Here is a 23,472-nt window from a genome sequence, read left to right on the forward strand (position 1 = left end):
TAGTAACTCTTTTGGCAGACACCCATGAAATGCATAATAAATTACTTTTGTTCCAGTAAAGGAATTCATTTTCTTCAAAGATTAATTTAGCAATAACATTTCAGAGCATTCTAAGCCAGGATTTCTTAAATTTGGCCATGTTTTCCCGTAACATTATTTCATGTTTTGTGACAATTTGTATATTCTTACAGAGGCAGGGCGGGGGGAAAAAAAAACTGCAAGGGATCTGTAATCTACGGAGAAACTTTGTGTTCTAAGATGAAGCCTTCTAACCTGAGGCCATGAGAAGGCGCAGGACACCCTGCCCACACTCCTTCTTTCCCTAGCACTCTGGCTTTCAGATTGTGATAATGAGTCGCTTATTAAATAGACCACAGTCCTGTGATAAATTGGATGGACATATATATTATAAACTATTTGAAGGACGATACAGTTGTGCTGACTCCTAACATATATATAAAGGCATTGGATATTAATGTAGTGCAATGCATCTCTAACTCTTCCTCCTCACTATCCTCCCCGTAACACACAGGTGTGCACATACACACACATGCACGCGCGTTCTGGTGCACACAAGACAAACGGGGGGAAGTCTAGAAAAGGCCTTGAGATCAAAATGAAAGTATGCAAACTCCACATGCTTCCATGTTCCCTGCCAGGTTGGCGTGTGACTTTCTCAGCAAAGGCCAATGTGGTCAGACAGGAACGTGAGTTATTAGAAGGAACTGAAAGAAGAAAGGGAGCCTGGCATGTAGGGAGGGTGAAGATAAAATGCCAACAAAATATTTACGTTCATGGCTTGTAGCGAGTGGCAAGTGGGATATTAATAACTGTGATGACTGGTCAACTCCCTGGGAGTGGTAACAGCCCTGGGACGGGGAGGCAGGAGACATCGGTTCCAGTCCCGGCTTCAACACCGGCTGGTTTTGTGACCTTATGGAGTCATTCTGGATCCTGGCTTATAAATGAGGCAATAATAAAACCTAACTGCAGCACTCTAACAGACCCTGGTGGGAGATTAATGACTTTTTAACTCTCTTTTTATTCATTTAGAAAACAGTGTCGTGGACCATAAACTCTGCAGGGAAATGGACACTTGCCTATTAAATGCTTTTTCAATGATTTCATAAAAACTAAATGTATGGCAATTTGAACATTCTGAACAATTCCAACTAACCTGGCACTCACAGTGTATTAAGATTGAAATCACACCGTTAGAAGGATGTTAGTACTGCAACCTTGTATTTGCTATTGTAAGAGAGCCTTTTAATAATCACGTTAGGTACATCAACCACAGTAAATTTCACTACCTGTTACCTTTTTATTATCCAATTAACATAGTCTTAGTACTATAACACAATTTATTTAGAAATACATGAAAATTTATACAGTGTTCCTTATATATTTGGTTACAAGCAAATCACTTCTCTGGCATCATTTTCCCACCTGTTTCCCACCTGCAGGATGATTTTTGATGCTCAAATTACTAATGAAAATTAGTCAGATTTAAGAAAATATTATTTCTTCTCTGAAGATTTCAGTATCATTTATCATGTCTTAATCTAATATGACATACTAATACTAGTAATATACTATATGTTAATTAATTGCATTTAAATAAAAAATTAAATTACAAAGTGAAAAAAAAATCTAGTATACCATAGTGATAAAACACTGACTGCCAGACCTGGGTCCAAATCCTGCCTCTTAATACGTATATAACCTTGGGCCTGTTACTTTGTTCTGAGTCTCACTACTCCCCCTCCCCAAATGGAAATATAACACCATAGGTTGAGTGGTAATTATGAATAGAAGAGAAAATGTACATAGAAACCTGACACGTAAAAAGTACTTGGGAGAAGCAGGTTTCTGCTTTCCTATGTCCAATATCTTGTAAATGATAAAAGTATGGAAAAGGGAGAGATCTCCTCAAGAGCAAGAGTACAATGATAAAATGCAAGACTAACACTAATGCCCTGCTCTCCCGCAACCTAAAGGCTTCTATATCATATTCAACTTAAAGAGATGAAGAGTAATTTTTTTGTCCCCCTCCAGGAACCTCCTGAGTCAGAACTGCTCTGCAGAGTGAAAAACAACTTATACTGTATATGTGAGTCCTTCATGAATGTACCTTTCAGCTACTTAACTACTGTCGGAATAATTAATAATAACAGGAATTATTGTTTTGTCACCAACCATAATGCCATAGTAAATCCAGTGTGATCCAATCACTTGGAGAAAGACAGTGGAGTATAAATTTGCTAATACAGAAGTAAGCTATGTGACTATAAAGTGGTGTTTTCCAATGTTCAGCATAGGATGCAAATATTAACACATAAAATCTATAAACAAACTTTAGATATTAACCTACAAAGTACCTAGCCTTTCTTCAGAAGGCCTTCTGAGGACACCCAGAGACCCTACAAGCACTAGGGGTGCACATTAACTCTTTCAAACCACTTATAGCCCAAGATTTAGCACCACACAGCTCAGAGAAGTATTTCTTCTGACACGGTCGTTGAATAAAGTTATTGCCAAGGAGGGACCGCAGTCGGGAAACAGGTCTATCCAGGCACATAGCATCCCAGAGGAATAAATGAGGGAGGAAGGAAGACACCTATTTAGTATCAAGAAAATGACCAATCAGCAGGTAAGCCCCCCCACCCCACCCCGAAGGCACAGAACCAGCCAGCGCCAAATCTGAGATGAGGTCCTTGTCTCGGTCTGAGGACAGACGTCTGCCTCTCTGTGGAAGTTGTCTATTACCAGCAACGAACCACAAAGGTGCGGAAACATTCCCTACCACCAACACACCAGGCCTAATATGTCTCCATTCAGAAGATTCACCAGGCACCACCCCAGAAGCCCTGAGGACAGAGGAACAAAAGCCCAGGCCTACATCATAGCCACGAGGCCAGTGCATGCCACCAGCTCCAAGGGGTGTCCTTTCCTTACTAATTATGAGGGGAAACCATGCTGGTAAAATGCTGGTAAAATGGAGCATGCTACCGTGTGTTTACATCAGTCATCAAAATACTCTGTGGAGAATGCTTTGTGGGACTCTAGCATAGAAAAAGAAATACATTTGTCACCACAGATGGGGATTAGAGAAGGTCCATTATTTAGAAATGCAGGTACTTTGGGCCCCACTTAAGCCTGCCTTTATATTGACGTGAGCCAGTTTCAAAGGCATCCCTTCCACTTACTTCACCCGTCTCACCTCCTGCTTTGGCTCCACACCCTATGCTCCAGCAACACTGGACACTAACGTAAGTACCATAGATGCCCACGCTCTTCTTTCTGGAGAGCTCCAGCCCACTGTTTCCTTTGCCCTGCAAAAATCCTACTCCACTAGTTCAAACGCACTCTGTGAAGCCATTTCCAACTCTGAGGTCCGAATTAACCGCTCCCTCCTTTCGACTCCTACCCCAAGGTGTCCCTCATTTAAGGCACTTCCACATCTGACCAGCAGTGAGCTCTGTCGTCTACACGTGCTCCCCACCCCGACCACCACATTATCAACAATTTGAGGTCAGGTACCTTGTTTTACTCAATTGTAAATAGGGCCTCCCAGAGCACAGTACTTTTTAAATCGAACAATGACCAAAAAGCAAGGTTCTCCATTTATTCCAACGTTGTATGTTTAATGATGACTTCAACATTATGGTTGCAGTTTTAATACAAACTTAAGTAGCTTTTAATTTTTTAGAAGTTATTAGGCAGGCAAATATGTTCAGTGATTTCTTATTCTCAGACATTAAGTCTTACTGCTAATTTCATCCCCAAATTAATCCTTCCTGTCACAAAGGAAATACCTTTTATTTATAAAATTTGGGAACTGAGCTATGAAATGCATATATAAGCTTATATATGATATATACATATTATACACTATATACATCTATTACACACACATTTTACATATATGTAAAGAATTCTCCAGTTTTACTAATCTTTAGTTACAAATCATACGAGGGATAAGAATATTTATAGATTTATTAAATCTTATTTGGCAAATAAATCTTATTTGGGAATTGCTAAAATAGAACATGTTCCAGTATTTCCCTCCTAAATAACAAGAACAAACCAGTAAAATGTAATTTAGTCAATACATGGAGTTCAATGAAAGATTTAAGTATTCTTACAATCCACCAGAGAATATAAATGCCATAGAAAATGTTATCTATTTTAAGTCAACCAAATACGTATTTTTCAGTAAACCTGTATGTGTAAGAAAATTTTAGCATAGAAGACTTTTCTTGGAAAATCTTCTAAGTTCAAAATCTTTTAAGTTCAAAAGGCACAAAAATTAATCAACTGTCTATCAAAATTTAAGTTTAACACATTTCTTAAACACAAGAAATTTGAAAGGAACAAGACAGGGGCTGTTCAACATGAGGCTGCATGGCAGTCAGCCTTCCGGAACACTGCCCTCCGTCCCTGACACACACACACCACACAGAAAACCTACAACAACGAGAAACTGAGTCTGAGTTACACAAAAATTAGCAACAAGTACAGAAAGCTAAGACACTGTAGCTTTATAACAAGGGAAGACATGAGGCCTCGGAGCACCACAAAAAATGGTTTCTGTGGCCCCAAGACACTTGTCAAGCCTTTGCTCACAGCAGCAGACGACTACCCTCCCTCTAGAATATTCAGCTCCTGCCAGGCGAGCTCAGGAACCTGGTGCCCCCACATGCAGGAGAGGGCAGAACGTCAGGATTTTAAAGGAGCAGGCTGGGAATGCCTACTGATCATCTCCTACACTGCTTTCTCAGGGGGGACTTAAAAGGACAGCAGGTTTGCCGTGGACCGCTCCAACAATCTGACTTCCTTGCTCTTACAATCGTCATTAAGATGGCAAAGCAGCTATTGCCACTTAGATCATGTGGCCCCCAGTTCCTGTCTTCCACTGGGAGTATGCCTGAGATCACCCTGTTTTGTAGCTCGGATGACCCTCTGCAAGTGAAGTAACGCTGAACTACTACTTTCCACCACGTCAGCCACAGGCGCCACTGGAGATCAATGAGACGGACCCATCATCAAAGGAGACTTAAACGCTGAGCCAACCAGGATGCTTGCTGTGTGCTGCGCACCAGGCACAACCCTGCGATGCCGATGGAACGTTTTCCTCACCTACAGCACTTCCCCAAATCCTACAGTCATCCAGTCACCACACCTGCTGCCTTCCAACATCATAGAAACTGTGACCAAATGGGAAAATGACACACCTTGTCAGCACAGCCACCTTTCACAAATGCTTCCGCCAGCGCCTGACAGACAGCTCCCCCAGCCAGGGCCCCCTCACGGCCCCTCGGCCACCGGCCGCACACGCCAAGCCTCAACCCACCCACAGAAGGCTCGGAAGGTGCTCAGGGACCGTGGGGCGCACATGCTGGTACTCCTCGGTAGTCACCTGGGGACACCACTTGGGTAGACAACAAGCATTCCTGGAGGGGGACAGTTTCCAAAGGCAGCCAGCAGACTGGCTTCTGTCATGTGCGCCTGGTCCCCCACAACAGCCACGTCAAGTCGGGGCTGCTGGAGACATCTGTGATGGACTAACCCGGTGAGAGAACCCTGGGGGAGTGGGTCCCTGTGGGGAGAGGAGGAGGGCGGGCAATCCGCGCCCCCTGCCCTGGGAAGGTGTGGGGAAGCCTTTGAGGCCGCTTGGGCTCTGCAAGCTCACGCACACGCACACGCACACGCACACACCCACCCACCCCCGTCTGGTCGGCAGCTCACACAGCCGGCTCCTGCGGAGGCTGCCTGGGCTACGGAGTGCTGGGGACTTACAGCACAAGACCTCGCATGGAGCTGCTCTCCAACTCCACCAACCTCCCAAATCCTTACTGCTCTGCCGCCTGGCCCCTAGCAGGAACGGCGCGTTCCACCGAAGGGCAAGGGCCGGCGAGCGGTCTCGGGCGTGCTGGGTCTCGGGGGAGAGATGCCCAGCCGAGCAGCCAGAGGCCGGCCGGCACAGCTCCCGAGGTCCCTCTTCCCGGCAGGCCAGGGCCAGGGCCAGAGCCAGACCCCGTCACTGACCTTCCACTGTTCCTCCCTCGGAGGACGACCGATCAGACTCGCAAATGGCCCCATTTTGAAATTTTACATCACAAACCATGAAAGCAAAACGAGCGCCCCGTCCCCGAAGTCCATTGTTGGGGAAATACCTGTATTTCTGCGCCATTTATCTTTCAAATTTGGCTTTTTCCAGGCTTCAGCTGGCCTTAACAAACAAAAGTGACCTGAAGCTGGCAGCAATTTCCATTTCAACTAGAAAAGACCGACACCCAAGCCAAAAACCTGGCTGCTTCCCCAGTGCTTTCAAAAACCAGGACCTTGTTCTGCCTCACTTAGCTGCTACCGAAGTGCTGCTGAGGACTTAGGGCATAATAAAGTATATTTTAAATAATCTTTATCTTTCCATTTCCACACAAGTAACTGTTCTATTTACCACTCGAGTCCCTTAAAATTACACCAAGCCTTCTGTACAAAAAAAAACAAAAACAAAAACAAAAAACAACACCATCTTACACCAGAGTCCACCTTTATAAAGGTTAGAAACGTTCTTTAACATCTGTCAACAAACGAAACAACGGAAAGGCTTTTTGCCTTGTGAAACTCTGAACATACTTCTTGTGTCATTAAAGAAAAAGCCCAAAGAATTTGGGATGGAGGACCAACAGAAATATCACATTTAATTTTTTTAATGTTTCATTTTTGCTTGTTTAAGCCATTTGAAATATGATGAAGAAACCAGCTCTGTGGTTCCCGAACCCTGGTTTGAAGACACCTCAAGGGCAACAAACTTCAATTTCACCTGGAGCGCTAGTTCAAAAACACAACTCTCCAAGCCCCGCCCCCAGAGACTCTGACTCAGAAAATCCAGGGTGGGGCCCAGGAATCCGTAGCATTTCAAAGTACCCCAAACAGAGCAAAGCTAAATGTAAAAAAAACAACTACTAAGTAAATAGGGGTTTTAATGCTGGTGTTTTGCCTTAAACTAGTCTCCGCATAATCCTAAAAAAATCACCCGGGCCTGCTGTAAAGTCCTGTGGCCCAGATCTCGCCCCAGATCCCATGGGGGTCTAGGGTAAGGCCCAGCTGTTCTTCAAGAGCATTCCAGGTAAATTTGGAGAACAAATTTAGGGTAGGAATCACACTTTTAACAGAAACTAACTGGGATCCTCACAAAGCCGTGGCATCCCTATCCTTAGGGGCATCAATTACTCACAAACCTCACAAAGCGAACTGCTCCCAGGCTTGTGGCAAGGCTGAAATAAGCCGGGGTACCATGAAGGTGCATTAGAAGGCAAGGGCCCCCAGCGGGTAAAGGAAGATCAGTGAATACAGCAGCACAGAACACATTATGATGAGCTTTGCTTTTTTAAATGATTTTTTAAAAGGAAGGAAGGAAGAGAAAAAGGAGAAGGGAAAAAAGATGGAGTCGCTATGATAAGCAAAAGCAATTTAAAGGCCACGGTCACGGAGATATATAAAACCTCTGAGTTCATAGTTCTGATCTACATCAGAAATACATATATATAGCAGCTCAGACAGAAACCTGGAAATAAAACAACTTCAAGCACTTCAAACCAAAACTTCTTGCTTTTACTTGGGTTAATTTAACCATAAAAAAATGATACAGATCTTAATTAAGAGTTTGTAAAGTACTTAAGTTTGTCATTTTGTTGACATTCAAATGTAATCTCCTCTGAAAACTATTCTTAGGTATCAGCTAACTAAACTGAACTGTTGGTTTAGATTATTGTACTACCAGATAAGATAAAATTTGAGATAATATACTAAAGAGCAACCTCCTAGCTTAGAAAGAGTCTACGCTGCTTTTAACACTTACCCCTGAGGCTGTCGGTTGTGTTGTAGGGGAAGTATTTTTGCTGCAATCATCTGAGTTAGAAGAGGTGGAAGTTGGAGTCATAGGAACAGAATTATTGCTACTACCTGCAACAGTCAAAATTAACCTCATAAATATACACATACTCTACTCTTACAGTTGGCCAATACTTTACAATCAAATAGCATTCTGTTGTATTTACCAGAGCAAGCCTTTGACTTATTTATGTTCTTAGGTTTTCTTTTCCTGGTTTGAATTCCCTCTTTTTTCATAGCAAGCGGTCGAGGCACCTAGAAAAATTTTCATATAGGCCTTAAGTTTAATAAATAAATACTATATTGAAGAAAAACCCAACTTCAACCAAAGAACATCAAGTACTGAAAGCCCTCAAGTTGGCATAAATTTCAGTCCAATTTTTATACATGCTCTATAGATCCCAATCTATACAAAGACTACACTTTCCCCATCAAATGCAGATTCCTTCAGAGAAAACGAGAGGTCTTGCCAGGGAAAATTTATTCCTTCAACTTACTGTTTGTTTTAAACAACTTCAATTATAGAGTAAAACCACTGGGTACATATTTTTATTTCAAAGAGATTGTGTATTCTCTTCCTCCTACACATACAAGGTTAATTTCCTTTTTAAGACTGATGTGCTTCTAGTATTTCATGCTATCCTTCAAATGAAGGACAGAATGTTGCTAACTACAACTACCAAATATATTATTGCTCCTTTGCATAAATGGACTTGATTGCATTAAAAAAATTCAAAGTTAAGATATAAACTAGTTGTGTGCATTTCTAGTTGGTTCCATGCTTTTTTTTTTCCTTTGAGTATACAGGTTTTTTTGTTTTTTTTTTTTTAAAGGTTACTAGATTACTACTACATTAGATTCTAAAATGCACATTTTTCACCTTTTAGTATTTCTAAAATTACTAAAATTTAGTCTTTCTAAAATTCTTACCATGGATGTGTGTGACAGTTTAATTGGCAGCATTTTTTGTTTCTTACTGGTATGTAAGGTAATCGTTTATCTTATAATAACATCCTCAATTCAGTAACGTGCATATAAAACATCAGATTCTTCACTTTCATCCCCTCTCCCTGGCTGATTTTTTTTAACAGACACGAGGTACAAATGAGACTAAACACGTATACACATGAGCAAAACAGGTGGCGCACCCCATGGAGTTTCATGTAGAGTCCACAAGCATTGCACACAGGTTCACCCTCGGCATTTCTGCGCCACAAAGTGGTGGTTGTGGTGTGACAGTTGGCACAGGACAATCCAAGCCGCCGGGAGGAAGGCTAAAAAGTAGCACAAGAAAAGTTAAGTGTAAAGATATAAGTGACTATGTATCTGCTACATACATCAATGTATCCTTTCCTTGTCGTCAACAAGCATGGACCTTTTATTAAAAACAAATGAAAGGTCCCCTGCGAAAAAAATGTGAACTATAATTAGATTGACCTTCCTGAACCAAGACACTGAAGTTTCACATAGGGTGCTCCATCCCACATGTATGTTTGGGTTGCTCCAGCATATTCATGCAGATTATAGCATAACCGGGACTGAGTCACAACGTTGGCCAATAACTGTGCTCACTGTTGTCAGGGGAGATGTAAGAGTCAAGAAACTCAATCACAACCACCACCACCCCCCGCCCCGCCCCCAGTGGTGTCCTAAGTGGCTTTGGGCAGTCTCTACTTCACCTGGAAGGCAGAGATAATCAGGTCTATTTCTCAGGTATGTGCAGAGGAATGATCCAAAAACTGTAGAAAGGTAGATTGATAGATAGATAGATAGATAGATAGATAGATAGATAGATACATAGATGATAGAAACGGATCTTGTAAAATATACAAAATTTTTATAAAGAAATATATTCTGATACATCTCAATGATCATGGTTCCCTGCCGCCTGAGTTTTTGCATTATTCATTTTACAAAGGATAAGCAAATTTTATGGCACTGTTTTAACGCTGGCATTGTCTTACAGACGGTGAGAAGGATATATTTTCTTTACCCTGTTAGTACAGTACCCAACTTTTGTTCATACAAAGGATTAAATGGTATCAGAAAAGGCACTGTCATTCCGATTTCCATGTTCCTTTTATGCCCATCACATCCTCAGAAGGAATTTATCTCATCTGAATTATTATGTGTGCGTTATAAAGGAGAGTTTAAGCTAGTACTGTTAAGTTCCTCCCCCAAATGCCAAAATCTAAATTTGTTTTTTTTAATTACCTAGATAGGCAACTAAAAAACAGCACCATGACTTCAGTAAAAAAGCTGTGAGGGAAAATCCAAGGACCAAAATAAATTGGAAGATTTTTCGACAGAATTTGGGAAGTTAGTTACACTGATTAATTTCAGAAAAGAATAGTTTTAAAGAATGTAAAACAAAAATAGGAATTGAGGGTGTAGTGAATATTGGAAGAATTTGGGAAGTTAGTTACACCGATTAATTTCAGAAAAGAACAGTTTTAAAGAATGTAAAACAAAAATAGGAATTGAGGGTGTACTGAATATTCACAGGTTAAAGGACAGATTTATCAAACCCTTTGCTGCCATATTTAAAAGGTAAAATTGAATTTTGCATTTACAATTCACATCCTATTCTATTACTGTAGCACTATGCTTTACAGACAAATCATAAAAACAAAGACAGTGGTAAACCTCTTAGCACTACAACATTTTTAAGTCAATGCTAAGAAAAAATTGATTTCACTTTGGCTGAAATGAACATGCTTGGCTGACAGGCAAACCATTTGCGAGATTGTTTTTGTTAAAATGATAAAAACATGTAAAACCTTACACATCGGGATTTGTTTGTTTCTTTTTCCTTTTATGGAAAAAATAATTTCCTAGGAGAGCACCCCTTTCTCTTCATAAATGTGAAATCAGTTAACTAGGGACAAGAAGGTTCATTTTATAAACAGGTCATTTATGACAGTTTCCAGTGGAATTTGAAGCCAACGTGAAGTAACCTTGTTATCAGAATTTGCCATTATAACAAAGAACTTTATGACTGTCAACTGCAAATCATAAGTGAAGCCAGTCTCCATAAACATGAGAAATGAAGGTGAATGGGTTATAAAAGTTCCTTGTAACAAGTGATCTCAGTTATATTCATCACTGACAAGGAATTCAAGTTACACCATAAATCTCTTATTTTGCAATGTATTACAAGTTCAAATTCACAGTGATTGGTTCTGGACTGCTGGCTAAACAAACTTGGGTTCAGCATTCTGAGAACTAAGCTAGGTCCATCAAAACCATAAATAAGAAGCCCACAAGAACTAATTGATGAACACGCCCTTCAATTGGTATCATTTATAACCCATTTACAAAGCACAATGGCTGACCTTGGTTGGTCACGGCCAAGACACCTGCCACACACAAGGAAAACCAACAGATTAAGAGATGTTAAAAACTCTTTTCTGGTAAGTGCACAAAACAAATGGCACTATCTAAATATGGATGTTTCTAGATCAAATTCAGAATGCAACTAGAACCTAATCAGCTACTCTTCTACCAGTTTTCCCCTCAAACTCAAGAAAAGGTTACCTTGCTGAACTCAGCTAGAACTCAGCTCAATGTACCTTTCCAAAAAAAAAAAAAAAAAAAAAAAACCAGTTTCACTGTTCAGACATGAAAACAACAAACTTCTCGGAATATTTTCTGGCCACTACTTTTTCTTTTCTTAATATGATACATAAGAAATGAAAACCATAGGGAGTCGGATACTTAAGTGAAGGGGATGCCCTTTGAAGACAATTTTAAGCTGGAAGTTGTAACAAGTTTAAGGCACATACATTAAATTAGCCTCAGCCACTTTATTTTAAATGCATTAAAAACAAAACAACCATAAAACTAATTGCTTCTCTTTAAGGTGTCAGACTTCCATTGTGATGCAATATCACCCTAATCTATTTAACACAAACAACATGTGTAGCATTTGTTCCTGCTAATTAAGAGTATAACAATTAAATAGATTACTTGGATACTTAAGATGTCTGGCATCTCACTGTAAAATATTTTACTTTAAAAGGTATTAAGAGTATGAGTGCTTGGTTAAACAAATGTTAACCCTACAGTGGGGCCTGTGAACACTTTCATTTATTTTCTCTAATCACTACAGCAGTAAATGCCCCCTCCTAAAACTACATCTAACTCTAAGATTTATCCCTGAAGAAAATGAGAATTCCCATAATTTAAAACACAGTAAAAAAGGCGTTTGGATCCCAACTTGAGAAGCACATAAGACTGCTTTTTTTTTCCCCTCAAGTTCTGTGTAGTGTTCTGAACAGCTAGATTTCCAAAATAACAAAGGGTAGAGTAAATTTTCATCAAACTCAAAGACAATCCAAAAGACGGATGGAATTTGGGGCTAAAATCTGTCTCACTCCCAGGAGAAGAGGTAGAAGGGACCCAAAGGTATAAGGAACAGAATCAAAGGAACCCTGAATGAGGCTGTGGGGAGAAAGGGAGAGTGGGTTTGTGACTGTCATATTCTATGGGGAAGGGAGGGAGGTTTTTCAAGAATAAAATCCAAACCAGAGCAAACAGTACATAGTGAAGTGAAAAAGATCTCCCTCCTTCATCTGATCTGGGTTGGTATACCCAGTTTTTTTAGCGGGAGGTTACCGTCATTACTAATTTCTTGTGTCCTTCCAGAATTTTTCTAGTGCATTTACAAGTACGTCTAGAGATAGGTCAACACTTTTGTATATTTAAAAAATGGTATAGCGCCCTACATCTTCTTCCTCCCCCATTTATAGACATCATGCCTTGGGTGTAAATGTGGGGAAAGGCTGTCTTCGTTCCCCAAACGCTGGTTTCTTCGGGACAACCTCCACTCGGGCGCTCGCGGGTGTGAAGGGGACAGCTGGGTCCCCGCTCTCGGGCAGACCCCGGCGGCCCCGGGCCGCGCCGCACCTGTTGCCGCGGGGGTGCCCGGGGCGAGCCGGCAGCACCGCGGCCGCAGGAGAAGCGCCGCTCGGGGCCCGGCCGCAGGGGAGGGCGGCGCTCGCACTCACCACGCGCTTCTGCGGCTTGATGAGGGGCCGGCTGAGGCCGTTCATCTTGCTGTAGAGGCCGCAGGCGTTGCACAAGTAGTGGCCGGTGCCGTCCCGCCGCCAGAGCGGCGTCTGGATGGAGCCGCAGTTCACGCACTCACGGCTCTCGGGCAGGTCCTCCAGCAGGTCTGCGGCGAGAGCGGGGACAAGAGGCCCGGTGAGGCGGCGCCGCTCCCGCCCCTCCCCGGGCTCCCGGGAAGACCCCCGGCACCCCTGGCCCCAGCGCTGGCGACGTGCTGCCCGCCTCCCCGCCCGCGCCCTTCCCCACGATCTTTCTGCTGCTCAGCAGCCAAGCCAGGAGCCGCCCGTTGTCGCTATCGATCTGCTGAGCGTTTGTCCAATACTTCTGCAGCCCCGGGCGCGCCCAGTAAAACCCTAGGAAAGTAGTAGGAGAGGGTGCTGGAGGCCGAGCCCGAATCATCTGCCTTCAGTCTCCAAGGACCTCGGAGCTGAGATGAGCTGTGGGGAAGTCGGTTTGGGTCCCCTGACCCCTCCTTTCCGGCTGTTCCCAAGCGTTTCAAAACTGAAATCCATCATAATTACAGTGTGCCACTTGCCAAGCCGAGCAAACCATACAATATCAACACTGATCACTGACCCCTGCACCAAACCCGCAAATATCCTGGGACACAGTCGGGCTACCTTATTACTTTTATCCCAAGTAATTATTTTTTAAAGAATTTACTGTATCTGTCACCCTTTTCTCCAATAATAATAAAAAAAATGGACAAGTGAAATTAGAAATACTGTTCTTGGGCAAGTGCTAGAAAGTGACTCAGGTCTCCCCAGGGGAAAAAAAGCACCAACATTAACAAGCATAGAGATAAATATTAAGTTTTTTTTTCATGCTACAAGGACCAAACGCTAAAATATTTTGAGTTCCACATGGGTCTAGCTGCTTCTATCTGCAAAATTTCTACAAACAGTTGATATTTTATTGATTCAGAACATTACTAAAACCGTCTCGGTGCGCAATAAAACTGTTTCATATTTTCATACACTAAACTTCAGTTTATGCAATCTACCTAAATTGTGTTTGTGTCACTTTGCTATTTGGTTAGTTTTTGGTGTTTACAACTAGCCTAAACCTGTTAATAAGAAAAAAATCTCGAGTAAATGGTTGTAACATTTATTACTTCCGCTTAAATTTGTTAAATATGAATGAATAAATACTGTCTAAAATGAGATAGGTATTAATTGAGTACTTTAAAATAGACTTCGTAAAAATTAAAAATATCTTTCTGTTTAGGGTTATTTATAGAGGATTTAAATGTCCAAATTTGGCTTGCTTTAAGAAGCATTTCTGAATTTTTGAAGTAAAGAAGCATTACATTTTAAAGCTTTATTTGAAGATGTGTGCTAGCAAACCTTTCTATTCTTTCTCATTCCCGAGCAGTTTACAGCTTGTTTCTACCATCAGCTACTTGTAAAGATATTTAAATGTGTCTTTGGCGTGAATACTCTTTAATTCCATTAATACTATTTACCCTACAAAACAGGTCTCCTTCCTCTCCTTCCTCCTCAAGAATTAAGTTTAAAGGAAACTAGCATCCTACATAACTGGAGTTCAAAGTCGTCACAGGGATACCGCAACTTACAACACATCACAAAGATTTATTCTTCTCCACCCTAAAAGCCACTATTGACTACGGTAATCAGTAAAATGCTCAGGACTTCAAGGACACTGAAGTTAAACAAGGTATTTGTCTTAGTTGTTGACTTTAAAATGTTACCTATCAGAGACCCTCTCGATAGACGAGTGGGGCATTCCCTGGAGAACACAGCCCTATGCCTGGCCTCCTTCCCCCAGGCGGGAAACAATAAAGACTCCCTAGAGAAGACAGTGTGAACTCTCCAGGTAAATCTCTTTAGTCATCTCAAAACCCAAAGACAAAACTTAAAGTCCACCTTGGATAAATAAAATTTAGGAAGTTTGCTTATGTCTAATTAAATCAAATCTCCAGCTCCCATTTTCTCCCTACCACTTACCCAGCAGCTACAATCCTACAATGGACTAACGTAAGAAAAACTTACAATTAGGAAACCTAATTGTGCTGGACCTTTGTTCATCAGTTTCCCCCCACTCATCATCGCCTCCTAACACGACTGCTTTGGGTCCCCTGTAGAAAATAAAAAGCTCTGGGGAGAAGGGCACGGCCAGCAAATGCCGTCCCAGGACCCGAGGAATGGAACACAGTTCAGCGGGAGCTCAGGAGGGCGCTGGGCTCAGGGACTGAAGCGCTGTGAAGACTCACCCCAGGACTCCCTCCCACCCACCCACCACCAGAATCAGAGAGGTGTATGGAGCAGGTTCCCGGAGGCCTCCACACTGTGTACGTTGAGAAAGCTCAGTGCTCAGGTTTTAGCCCTGCTGTTTGCCCAAATCAATTAAAGAGTGCCTTCAAAAATGGTTGTTGTTTTTTTTTTAAACAATCAAAGTGGAAAAGGAGGGAATCTAGCTAGGAAGCTGGGAGGAGAGGGGTTGGAGGTCAAGGTTTCTCTACCCCGAGAACACCTGTGAGGACAACCAAAATTAGGTCTTTCGCCTCCCCCACCCCCAGACTGGCTGATTCTCAGTAGCTTCCCGCCTTCTTAAAAGACTCTTTATGCAAAAGCTGGGTGTTCCCAAGCCCCTTCCCATTTTGGGTTTTTTTTTTTTTTTTTTTAACATACTCTGGATCTACAGAAGATTTTCCTAACTTTGCAATGTCCCATCTAGAAGGTGAAAAGTTGGTGAAGAATAAGCTAGGTTTAAAATGAAACTGGTAACTCGCCTACAATGGCACCCTCCTGCCTCTGGAAAGATTTTTTATACAAAACAAGTTGCTTTAAACATCGGAAGACTCTGATGATGTCTTTTGGGACTACTCTTTCTCAGTCCTGTGAAATGCCGGAAGACTGGAGGACAGGGATCTGGAGACCACACTAAGGTGTGTCCTGGAACAGGTGAAGCTGCAGGATCTCGCTCCAATGGGAGCTGCCCCCTACTCAACTCACAGGCCCTTTCAGATTCCCTGCTGGATTCCTGACTGACAAAAGCTTCACCCTAACCCTTCCCATTCTTTGGAGATTCCTCATCTCTCGGTCTCTCAGCTCCAGCCAGGGAACCAGCTAGGGGTCCCCATGCTGCACAACGGGGTGACAGTGCTCTGCTCTCAATTACTCAACAGGGTCCTCCACACCCACTGTACACAATGCTGAAGATGGTCTCCAGGGCCAACTTTGCAGAGGGAAGAAGAGGGAATTCTGAGACCAGAATCTTAGGAGGTAGAGATACCAAAAGCCTGTTGTCCCCCTCCCAATGTTACCAGGAGGGCTGTTCAAGTCAGATCCTTCCCTTTCGGGCCACTGGCATTTCCAGTATGTCTTTTGAACACAAGGCTGGCAATTCATCACTTCATCCTACTAGTTAGGGCCCCTGAAAGATCTGTTGTCCCAAAACGGAGCACTGAGGCTGGGAAGAGCCCGGACCTGGAGTGTGAAGACACCAGGTAGGATAATTTAGGCTGACCCATGTCTCTTTGCCACCTCTGACTCTCACACCTCCCCTCAAACAAACAAAAGCCCCTGCCCCCCCAAAAAAGGTTTTGTCTTAGGAGTCTGTCAGATTATCAAACGGGTTAAATACAAAATTAAGAGAGACCCACAAAAGCACGTAGAAGGACCAAGAATGCTGCAGCAGCCGAAAAAAGAAGCCCCAGACACAACAATTCATAACCTCCTCTGCTTGAGCAGAAAACATTTTTCAAAATGGGATGTTTCCAGATATTTTGACAATTGTGTTTTCCCAGTTCACTCCACATTGCCCCCAAATACTGCAAGGAAAGTACGGGTGGCATGGAAAACTTGAAAAAACTGATGGGTTGAACTCTGGAGCAAGAACTGATGGGGGACCTCCAGGATCCCTGGGTCCCAGCCTGGCAGGGACGAGCAGCAGCACAGCTCCAGACACCTCGGCCCAGTTGATGTCAAGCAAAAGGGCCCCTCCACCAGCTTTCCCTCCGCACGAGGCTGGCCAGTCCAGATACCCGCCTTAGCTCCTTTTCCACCGTGGAGCTCTTAAATACTCTCCAGGAGAAAAACACAATTCCTCCCCTCTGGAGAGCTGAACTGGGTGAGACTGTATTTGAGAAGAGGGTGAATCAAGTGCCCAGCATTCTCCTAACGTACCCCCCCCCCCCCCCACCCCAACAGAGTCTCATTCTTCCACTTAGGCAAATTAGGCTCGGTGACAGGTCTCGGGCCCTATCAGTTCCTTCCCAGGACCTTTTGCTCCGATTTACCCACCCCATTCACTGTTCAAGTCCCTTGAGCTTCTCCAAGGCACTGAGACCTATACGCGCCCTAAGCCTGGAAAGGAACTGAAAACAATCCGCAAAATAAAGCACCTCATCAACACTGCCAGACTCTGGGTGGCCCTGCCAGAGTTCTGCAAATCCTCCCTGGGGCCGGGCCGACCTCTAGGCACCCAGACAGAAAAACCCTAAGAACAAGGCCCAAGTCAACTAGCTGTTCCACAACCCCCGTACACCCCAGCGCCTCAGGCCCCCACTCCCACGCGGCGGCGCACCCCTTACCTGCGCTGGGGCCCCGTGGCACCGGGAGCGGGGCTCCGGCGCGGCTCTGCAGGCTGTGCAGCACTGGGGTCTCAAAGGGTCCTGCGGGCCAGGCGGGAGTCAGCGGTGCACCCACGTAGGGGGAGTAGGGGTTCGGGTGGTGGTGATGGTGATGGTGGTACGTCCCGTTCAGCGGCCGCGCGGCCGACAGCGAGCTGTACTGGTGCTCGCGGCCGCCCATGGCCGCCAGGCTGCCGCCTCCGCCGCCGCTCACGCCGCCCGCTCCCCCGCCACCAGCTGCGGCGTAGCCCCCGGGGTCCCGCGCCGCGCCGTTGGCCATGGGTGGGCTGGGCGAGTAGGGGAAGCGCGCGGAGACGTGCGCAGCGGCCGAGCCGGCGCTCCCGGGCCCCGCGGCCCCGCCGCCGGCCGCACCGCCTCCACTGCCGTACGGGGGGCTGTCGGCCGAGGCTTGAGGCCAGCCGGGGTGCGCGCCTGCACCGCCCGCGTGGTTGGCGGGCCCGCTGCCCGCCCCCTGCAGGTACGGCAGGCCCGGCAGCATGGAGCCCACGCGGGTGGTGGGCACGTAAACCGGGGAGCTGGCCGCGGCGGCGGCGGCTGCAGCGGCGGCTGCAGAGTGCACAAAACCGCCGGGCGCGCCGTCGTAAGCGGCCGGCCCCTGGCTGGAGAGGGCGGCGAGGGTCTGGTACATCTCCTCGGGCTGCTCGGGTGCGAAGGGGCTCAGCTTGGCGCCGCGGCTGGACCACAGCAGCTTGCTGGCGGTCGCGGCCTGGTCGAGGTCAGTGAAGAGCAGTAGGTCCTCCCAGCTCGACAGGGCGCTCCCGGGGCCAGCGACCCCGGGCGCCGAAGGTCCGTGGGGAGCCCCAAAGGGATGTGAGGCGTATGGGCTGAGCAGCAGCGAGCGGGCCGGGGGTCCCGCCGCCGCCTCCGTGTCGAGCTGCGGCGTCCTGCAGTTGCTGGCGCCGCCGGGGCCACGCTCCCCACCCCGGGAGCAGCAGGAGGAGGAAGAGGAGGAGATGGGGGAAGGCGGCGTGGAGGGCTCCCGCGCTGGAAAGGCTCCGGAGTCGCTGGCGTCCGCAGCCGCGGCCCCGAAGCGCTTCGGCAGGCACCAGCCGCCGTCAGTCAAGGCCATCCACGGTCCGGCGCCTCTCCAAGCTAACTTCTAGCTCCTGAGGCGGGGTGAGGGGAGGCAGGGACGGGAGGAGAAAATCAAGAAGGGTTAACAAAAGCGCAGGCCGCACAAAATCTCACTCCCACTGCCTTTTCTAGCTAATGGGATTCCTCTAAAATCCCATTTCTGCCCCAGGCGCGGGAGTTGGGGAAGGAGAAGGGAACGGAGCCTGGGTAGCTGCCGCAGGGTCCTCCCAGAACAGGGATATCCGCCCTCCCTCGCCTGCACCGCCCGGATCCCCTCGCCTTCCCGCCCACCCCCTCCGCAGCATCCTCCATCTGCGCGCGCCAGGTCCCAGGGGTGACGGTGAGACTGGCCAAGGTTTTCCTTCCGCCCCCAAAGTGGCTCCCTCTCAGCCGATGACACACAAAAGAATTTTTTTAAGCAGCTGTGCTTGTCGGCGCTGCCTTCTCCCGCCTCCCTACGGGTGCCCCCCGCCCGGAATGCCTCGGTGTGAGGTCTGCCCGCGCGAAAATCATTAGCTTAAGGAAGGCAACCTGTCCCCGAAAATGAAACCGCCGCGTTCTTCCACACTGGCTTTCCCAGAGCTTCCCGGACTGCGCTTGACGGGACGGAACGCAAGCTCCAGAGACGTGCAACTCAGCCCAGGGAAGGTGGGGCGCCGAGGCGGAGACCAGTCTCTGACCTTCCGGGCCCGGGCATTGCTGGGTGCCCGCGGGGCCGCAGTCTCACGCCCAACCCTCCTCCCCGTGGCGCTGCACACCTTCGACAAGGCTCGTGGCTGCAGCCACCAGCGCGTGCGCTCACGCCGGCTGGGCCACCCCCGCCCACCCCGAGATCTTCCCCAGCCGCGGAAAGGCCGGACCGTTCCGGAGTCGGACGTAGCGGGGTGGAGCGGAGCGCAGAGAAAAGGAGGAGGGGGAAATGCGGGGGGGGGGGGGGGGGGCGTGAGACCGCCCTGGGGCCGAGGCCACCCCAAAGGGGAGAGCAGGAAGAAAGACGGGGAGACTCGGAGGGAGTGGGGTAGGAAGGCGAAATGCAGCCGGACGGGCCTCCTCCGAGCTGCTTTTCCAAATCGCTTCGGCTCCTCGGAGATAACCATACTAAAATTAATACCCACACACAGACCCGGGCTAGATAGCAAGAAAGAAGTCTCTCTGCCCGCCTGACTGCCGGCTCCCGCCCCTTTGCGCCAGATAATTCGGAGATAAGGCTGCGCGCAGATAAGCGCTTCAGGGAGAGGAAGAAACAGCAGAAGTTGGTCCGCGGTGTCCCGGGAACCTGGGAGCCGCTACAGCCAGCCGCGACAGGAGGAGGGAGACACCCTCAGAGCCGACGGGGCCCGCAGAGGGCCGGATGGCCCGGGGCGGAGGGGCTCGCGACGGGGTGGGGGGTTGAGGGAAGGAAAGAGGGGAGCCCGAGCAAGCGAGAAAGCAGCCGAACCTCGGGTGCGCGCTGCGCATGGAGAACGGCCGCGGCGGAGACTGCTCTCGAGCACGGAGAGAGGTTGTGGACGCCGGCAGGCGAGCGCGAGTCCGGGGTCTGCGCGGCGCTGCTGGTGAATAAAAAGGAGAGAGGAGGCGCCTCTTACTGCTCTGCCGGAAAACTGCAGCCTGCGCTCCTGATTGGATTCACCGAGCCCTAAACAAACAGCGCTCGCCGAAGGGTGCCAGGCTGTGGGTCGGAACTGCGCTGTGCGAGCAGCTGGGCGCTGGAGGTGAAGAGGAGGAGGAGGAGGAGGAGGAGGAGGAGGAGGAGGAGGAGGAGGGAGCGAGGGGAGGAGAGAAAGAGGGTGGGGAGGGGACCGCGGGCGGCGGGGGGAGGGGAGCGCGCCACCCCAGCAGACAATGAGCGCCGCGCAGCCTGCGGGTGTGGGCCGAGCTGCGAGTACCTTCCTGGGAGGGGGCCAGTCCATCGAGGGGGCGCCGAGCCCTGGGACGCCCGAGGAGGGGCGGAGGTGGCGGAACGCTTGACCTGGCTGGCGACCCACACCCATCCGGCGGCGCAGCACTTTCCTCCGCCCCCAGTTACACACGCACTCACGGGGGCGGGGGGGGGGCTGGCACGAGAGGAGTTGGCTGTGCACAGCCCTGCGCAGCCACCGCAGCGGGAGGGACGCGCCAGCTTTCGGGTCAACGTGCCCCCAGAATGAGGGGGAAAGTGCTTTGCTCCACGGGCCTTCCCCGCTCCTTCATCCACGTTAGAAGAGCGTTATGCTCTGCCTTTGTATGTGAACTACCTTAAACTTTCCCCGACCTCTAATTGAGACCCTGGGGCTCGGGTCCTGGTGACCGTCGGGGATCGAGGCTCCAAAGATATGGAAAAGAAGGAACTCAGGTGCCCAGCTCCCTACCTCTGCCCTGCTTTTTAGAAACAGACTAAATCCCCAGGAGGTTTCGGGGAGTTCACGTCGACACTCACCAGCTAACCTTTGGGAACTTTTAATTCGGGGTCGTGGTATACGTAAAGGCTAGTCCCCGAAGGTGCGCGTAATGAAAAGGGTTTCCACCCCAGTTGCGCCCCGAGATGCTTTCCAAGTTTTGGTGTCCCGTTTGCTCTGAGCTTATCCTGGAGAACTTCAGGTAAGTCTCGGATAAGTCGTTGGAAAGGGGGGAGGGGGTTCACCTTCACTGGACCCAGCAGGAAATACCTATTCCCCACCCCCACCCTCACATACACACCCCTTCTTCGCTCCTTCCAAATGGTTATCACAACTGTGTACAAACTGATACGGTCCTGAGCCGGCAAAGGGACTGGAAATGAACGTCGCGAGGTTATCAGCGCGGATCTGTCAGCAGCGAGGCGCGGGGCCGCAGGTTCGTCCGCCGCAGCAGCGGTGATCTATGTCTCGCTCCCTTTCACTCACAAAAAGATTTCTTCCGACAGACGTGACCCCAGAAGGCCGCAGAGAGAGAATTTTAACTAGGGCAGGAGGAGTTGCTTTGTGAGGATGGATTTTACAATTCCCCCCCCCCCCCCAGGTAAATCGAAGTAAATGATTTTCTAAAGGTCAGTCTCCCTGAAAGCATTTGGGCTCTTTTGTGTGTGTGTGTTTTTCCAGTTGGGGAAGGGAGAGGAGCCTAAGCAGAGTTGAACCGGCGTAGCTAGGGACATTGTAAAATAATGATTTTGAGAGATTGTGAGACCTCATCGTTAAAAGTATGTTTCCTCTCAGTATAATTGTGAATGTGAGCCTGTGTATCCTAGGGGGAGAAGGGGACAGGGCCTGGCAGTGAGGGGAAGAGCGCTGAATCGAAGAAGTTGGCGAGAATTCTTTTTTTTTTTTTTTCCATTCTTCGTTGTAAATTGCTGCTAAACGCTTCTGAATTTTAAATTGCTACTACGACGGTCCATAAACCGTTCTTATCCAATTTAGTTACTTTTATTACATTCCTCTTTGCTTCCCCCAATCACTGTGGCGGCTCCCAGTTTCAATGTGGCCACAGTTCGGGAGGAGTGAAGGTAGAAAACTCTGGAACAGAGAGATTGGCGACGGGAGCAGGATTCAGGGCTTTAAAGTTTAACCTAGGTTCGATCGAACGGTACTAGCAGAAGAGATGACCCGGCGTCTGCCTCCCACTTAACTCCGACCACAGCTTCCAAAGCCTTTCTCTTTTGGGTTTTGCGTGAGTTCCGACCAAATTTTGAGTTTTTCAGAAGCTCATTTGTAAGCAGATACAGAAACGTTGTGGCCGTTTGCCTTTCTTTTGAGTCCAACTGTTTTTGAAATGCTTTTTCAGTTTGATTCTTAAAAGCAGTTTTTTTTTTTTTAATTCATATCTCAGTGAGGTGATTTCCAATGGAGATGAGTTTTTTTTTTTTTTAATCCTCTGGCTAAGTTAGATTCCAAGCTGCGAACGGCCTCCAAGCCTTGAGCCCTTGAGGAGACCTAGCCCCGAACCTGGTTCCTGTTGTGTGTGTTTCTTTATATTAGCAAGTATGAAGGTGTCTGTGTGAATTTCCTTGGACAATAGCTAAAGCCCTAGGGACCTGCTTTTCCCGCAGCTCCAGAGCAGCTGCGAGAGGGTGCGCTGGCCCTGGCACCGCTGGGAAAGAGGTGAGCAGCGGGGCAGACACTGACCACAGCGTGCGGCTTTTAAGGGCTCGAGAAGGGACCCGGCATTTTACCATCCAGATTCCCAATCTCTCTTTAACACTGCCTAAAACAAGAGTGGGAGGTTGTAATTTGCTCCTTTGCACAGTCACAATTTTTTTAGATTGGTTTTCCAACTAAAGGAGGGAATGGATAGTACAATGTTTTTCTTTTCAGTTAACTTAAAAACAAAACTGTTTAACCCGCAGAGTTTCTTCAGACAGAAAGGCAAGGAAGCCTGACCCATCCAGTTTATCATTTTCCCAATGCACTGGATTTGGCCCTGGGGAAAACTTCCACTCCCAGGGGGGAGCGGCACATTTTCAAAGCCACCCCCTAGGGGTTCCCAGGTCCCGCGCTCTGAGTTTCCTTTGAGCACCCCAGCTAGTCCGGGAAGGTGGGGAGAATAAGGGACAGGGAGGGAAGTGTACCCTAAACTAGGGAGGAACCCAAGAACTGGAGAAGTCCCCCACGGTTCCCCATAAATAGGCTCTTAAACGTTCTATTTTCTTCGTTTTTTTTTTTTTTTTCTTTTCCTTCTGCCTGTCTCCTTTGGGGGGGGGGGGTGCTAATCTTAAACGAAATTATTTCTCTCCCGACTATTTAGACGAAAGGAGTGGCCCCTCCGGAGTGAGCCTTCCGTCCTCGAGCCGCCCTCCTCGTCCTCGAAGAGGTGCTGGCTCTGGGGCGCGACCTGTCCCCAGGGCTGATTTATTTGGGGCGCGCCAC

General features: G+C 47.4%; 1 protein-coding gene across 2 annotated transcripts in view; it reads right to left on the minus strand.

Moving 5' to 3' along the window:
- Nucleotides 1-20,143, minus strand: part of GATA6 (GATA binding protein 6) — a 29,689-nt gene extending 9,546 nt beyond the window's left edge. Inside the window, exons 1-6 of one of the 2 annotated variants that reach the window (XM_032421398.1) lie at nucleotides 20,094-20,143; nucleotides 17,522-18,687; nucleotides 12,906-13,072; nucleotides 9,045-9,170; nucleotides 8,064-8,151; nucleotides 7,865-7,968 (exon numbers count right to left, since the gene is read on the minus strand). In XM_032421398.1, coding sequence (XP_032277289.1) covers nucleotides 7,865-7,968; nucleotides 8,064-8,151; nucleotides 9,045-9,170; nucleotides 12,906-13,072; nucleotides 17,522-18,650 — 1,614 coding nt within the window. In that variant the 5' untranslated portion in view covers nucleotides 18,651-18,687; nucleotides 20,094-20,143. Of the gene's footprint in view, nucleotides 1-7,864; nucleotides 7,969-8,063; nucleotides 8,152-9,044; nucleotides 9,171-12,905; nucleotides 13,073-17,521; nucleotides 18,727-20,093 lie in introns of those variants that run through there. The other variant, XM_032421399.1, reaches the window with a different exon arrangement.
- Between the last annotated feature and the right edge of the window lie 3,329 nt (nucleotides 20,144-23,472).

The sequence above is a fragment of the Phoca vitulina genome, unplaced genomic scaffold (genome assembly GCF_004348235.1).
Source record: "Phoca vitulina isolate PV1807 unplaced genomic scaffold, GSC_HSeal_1.0 scaffold24, whole genome shotgun sequence".
NCBI lineage: Eukaryota > Metazoa > Chordata > Mammalia > Carnivora > Phocidae > Phoca > Phoca vitulina.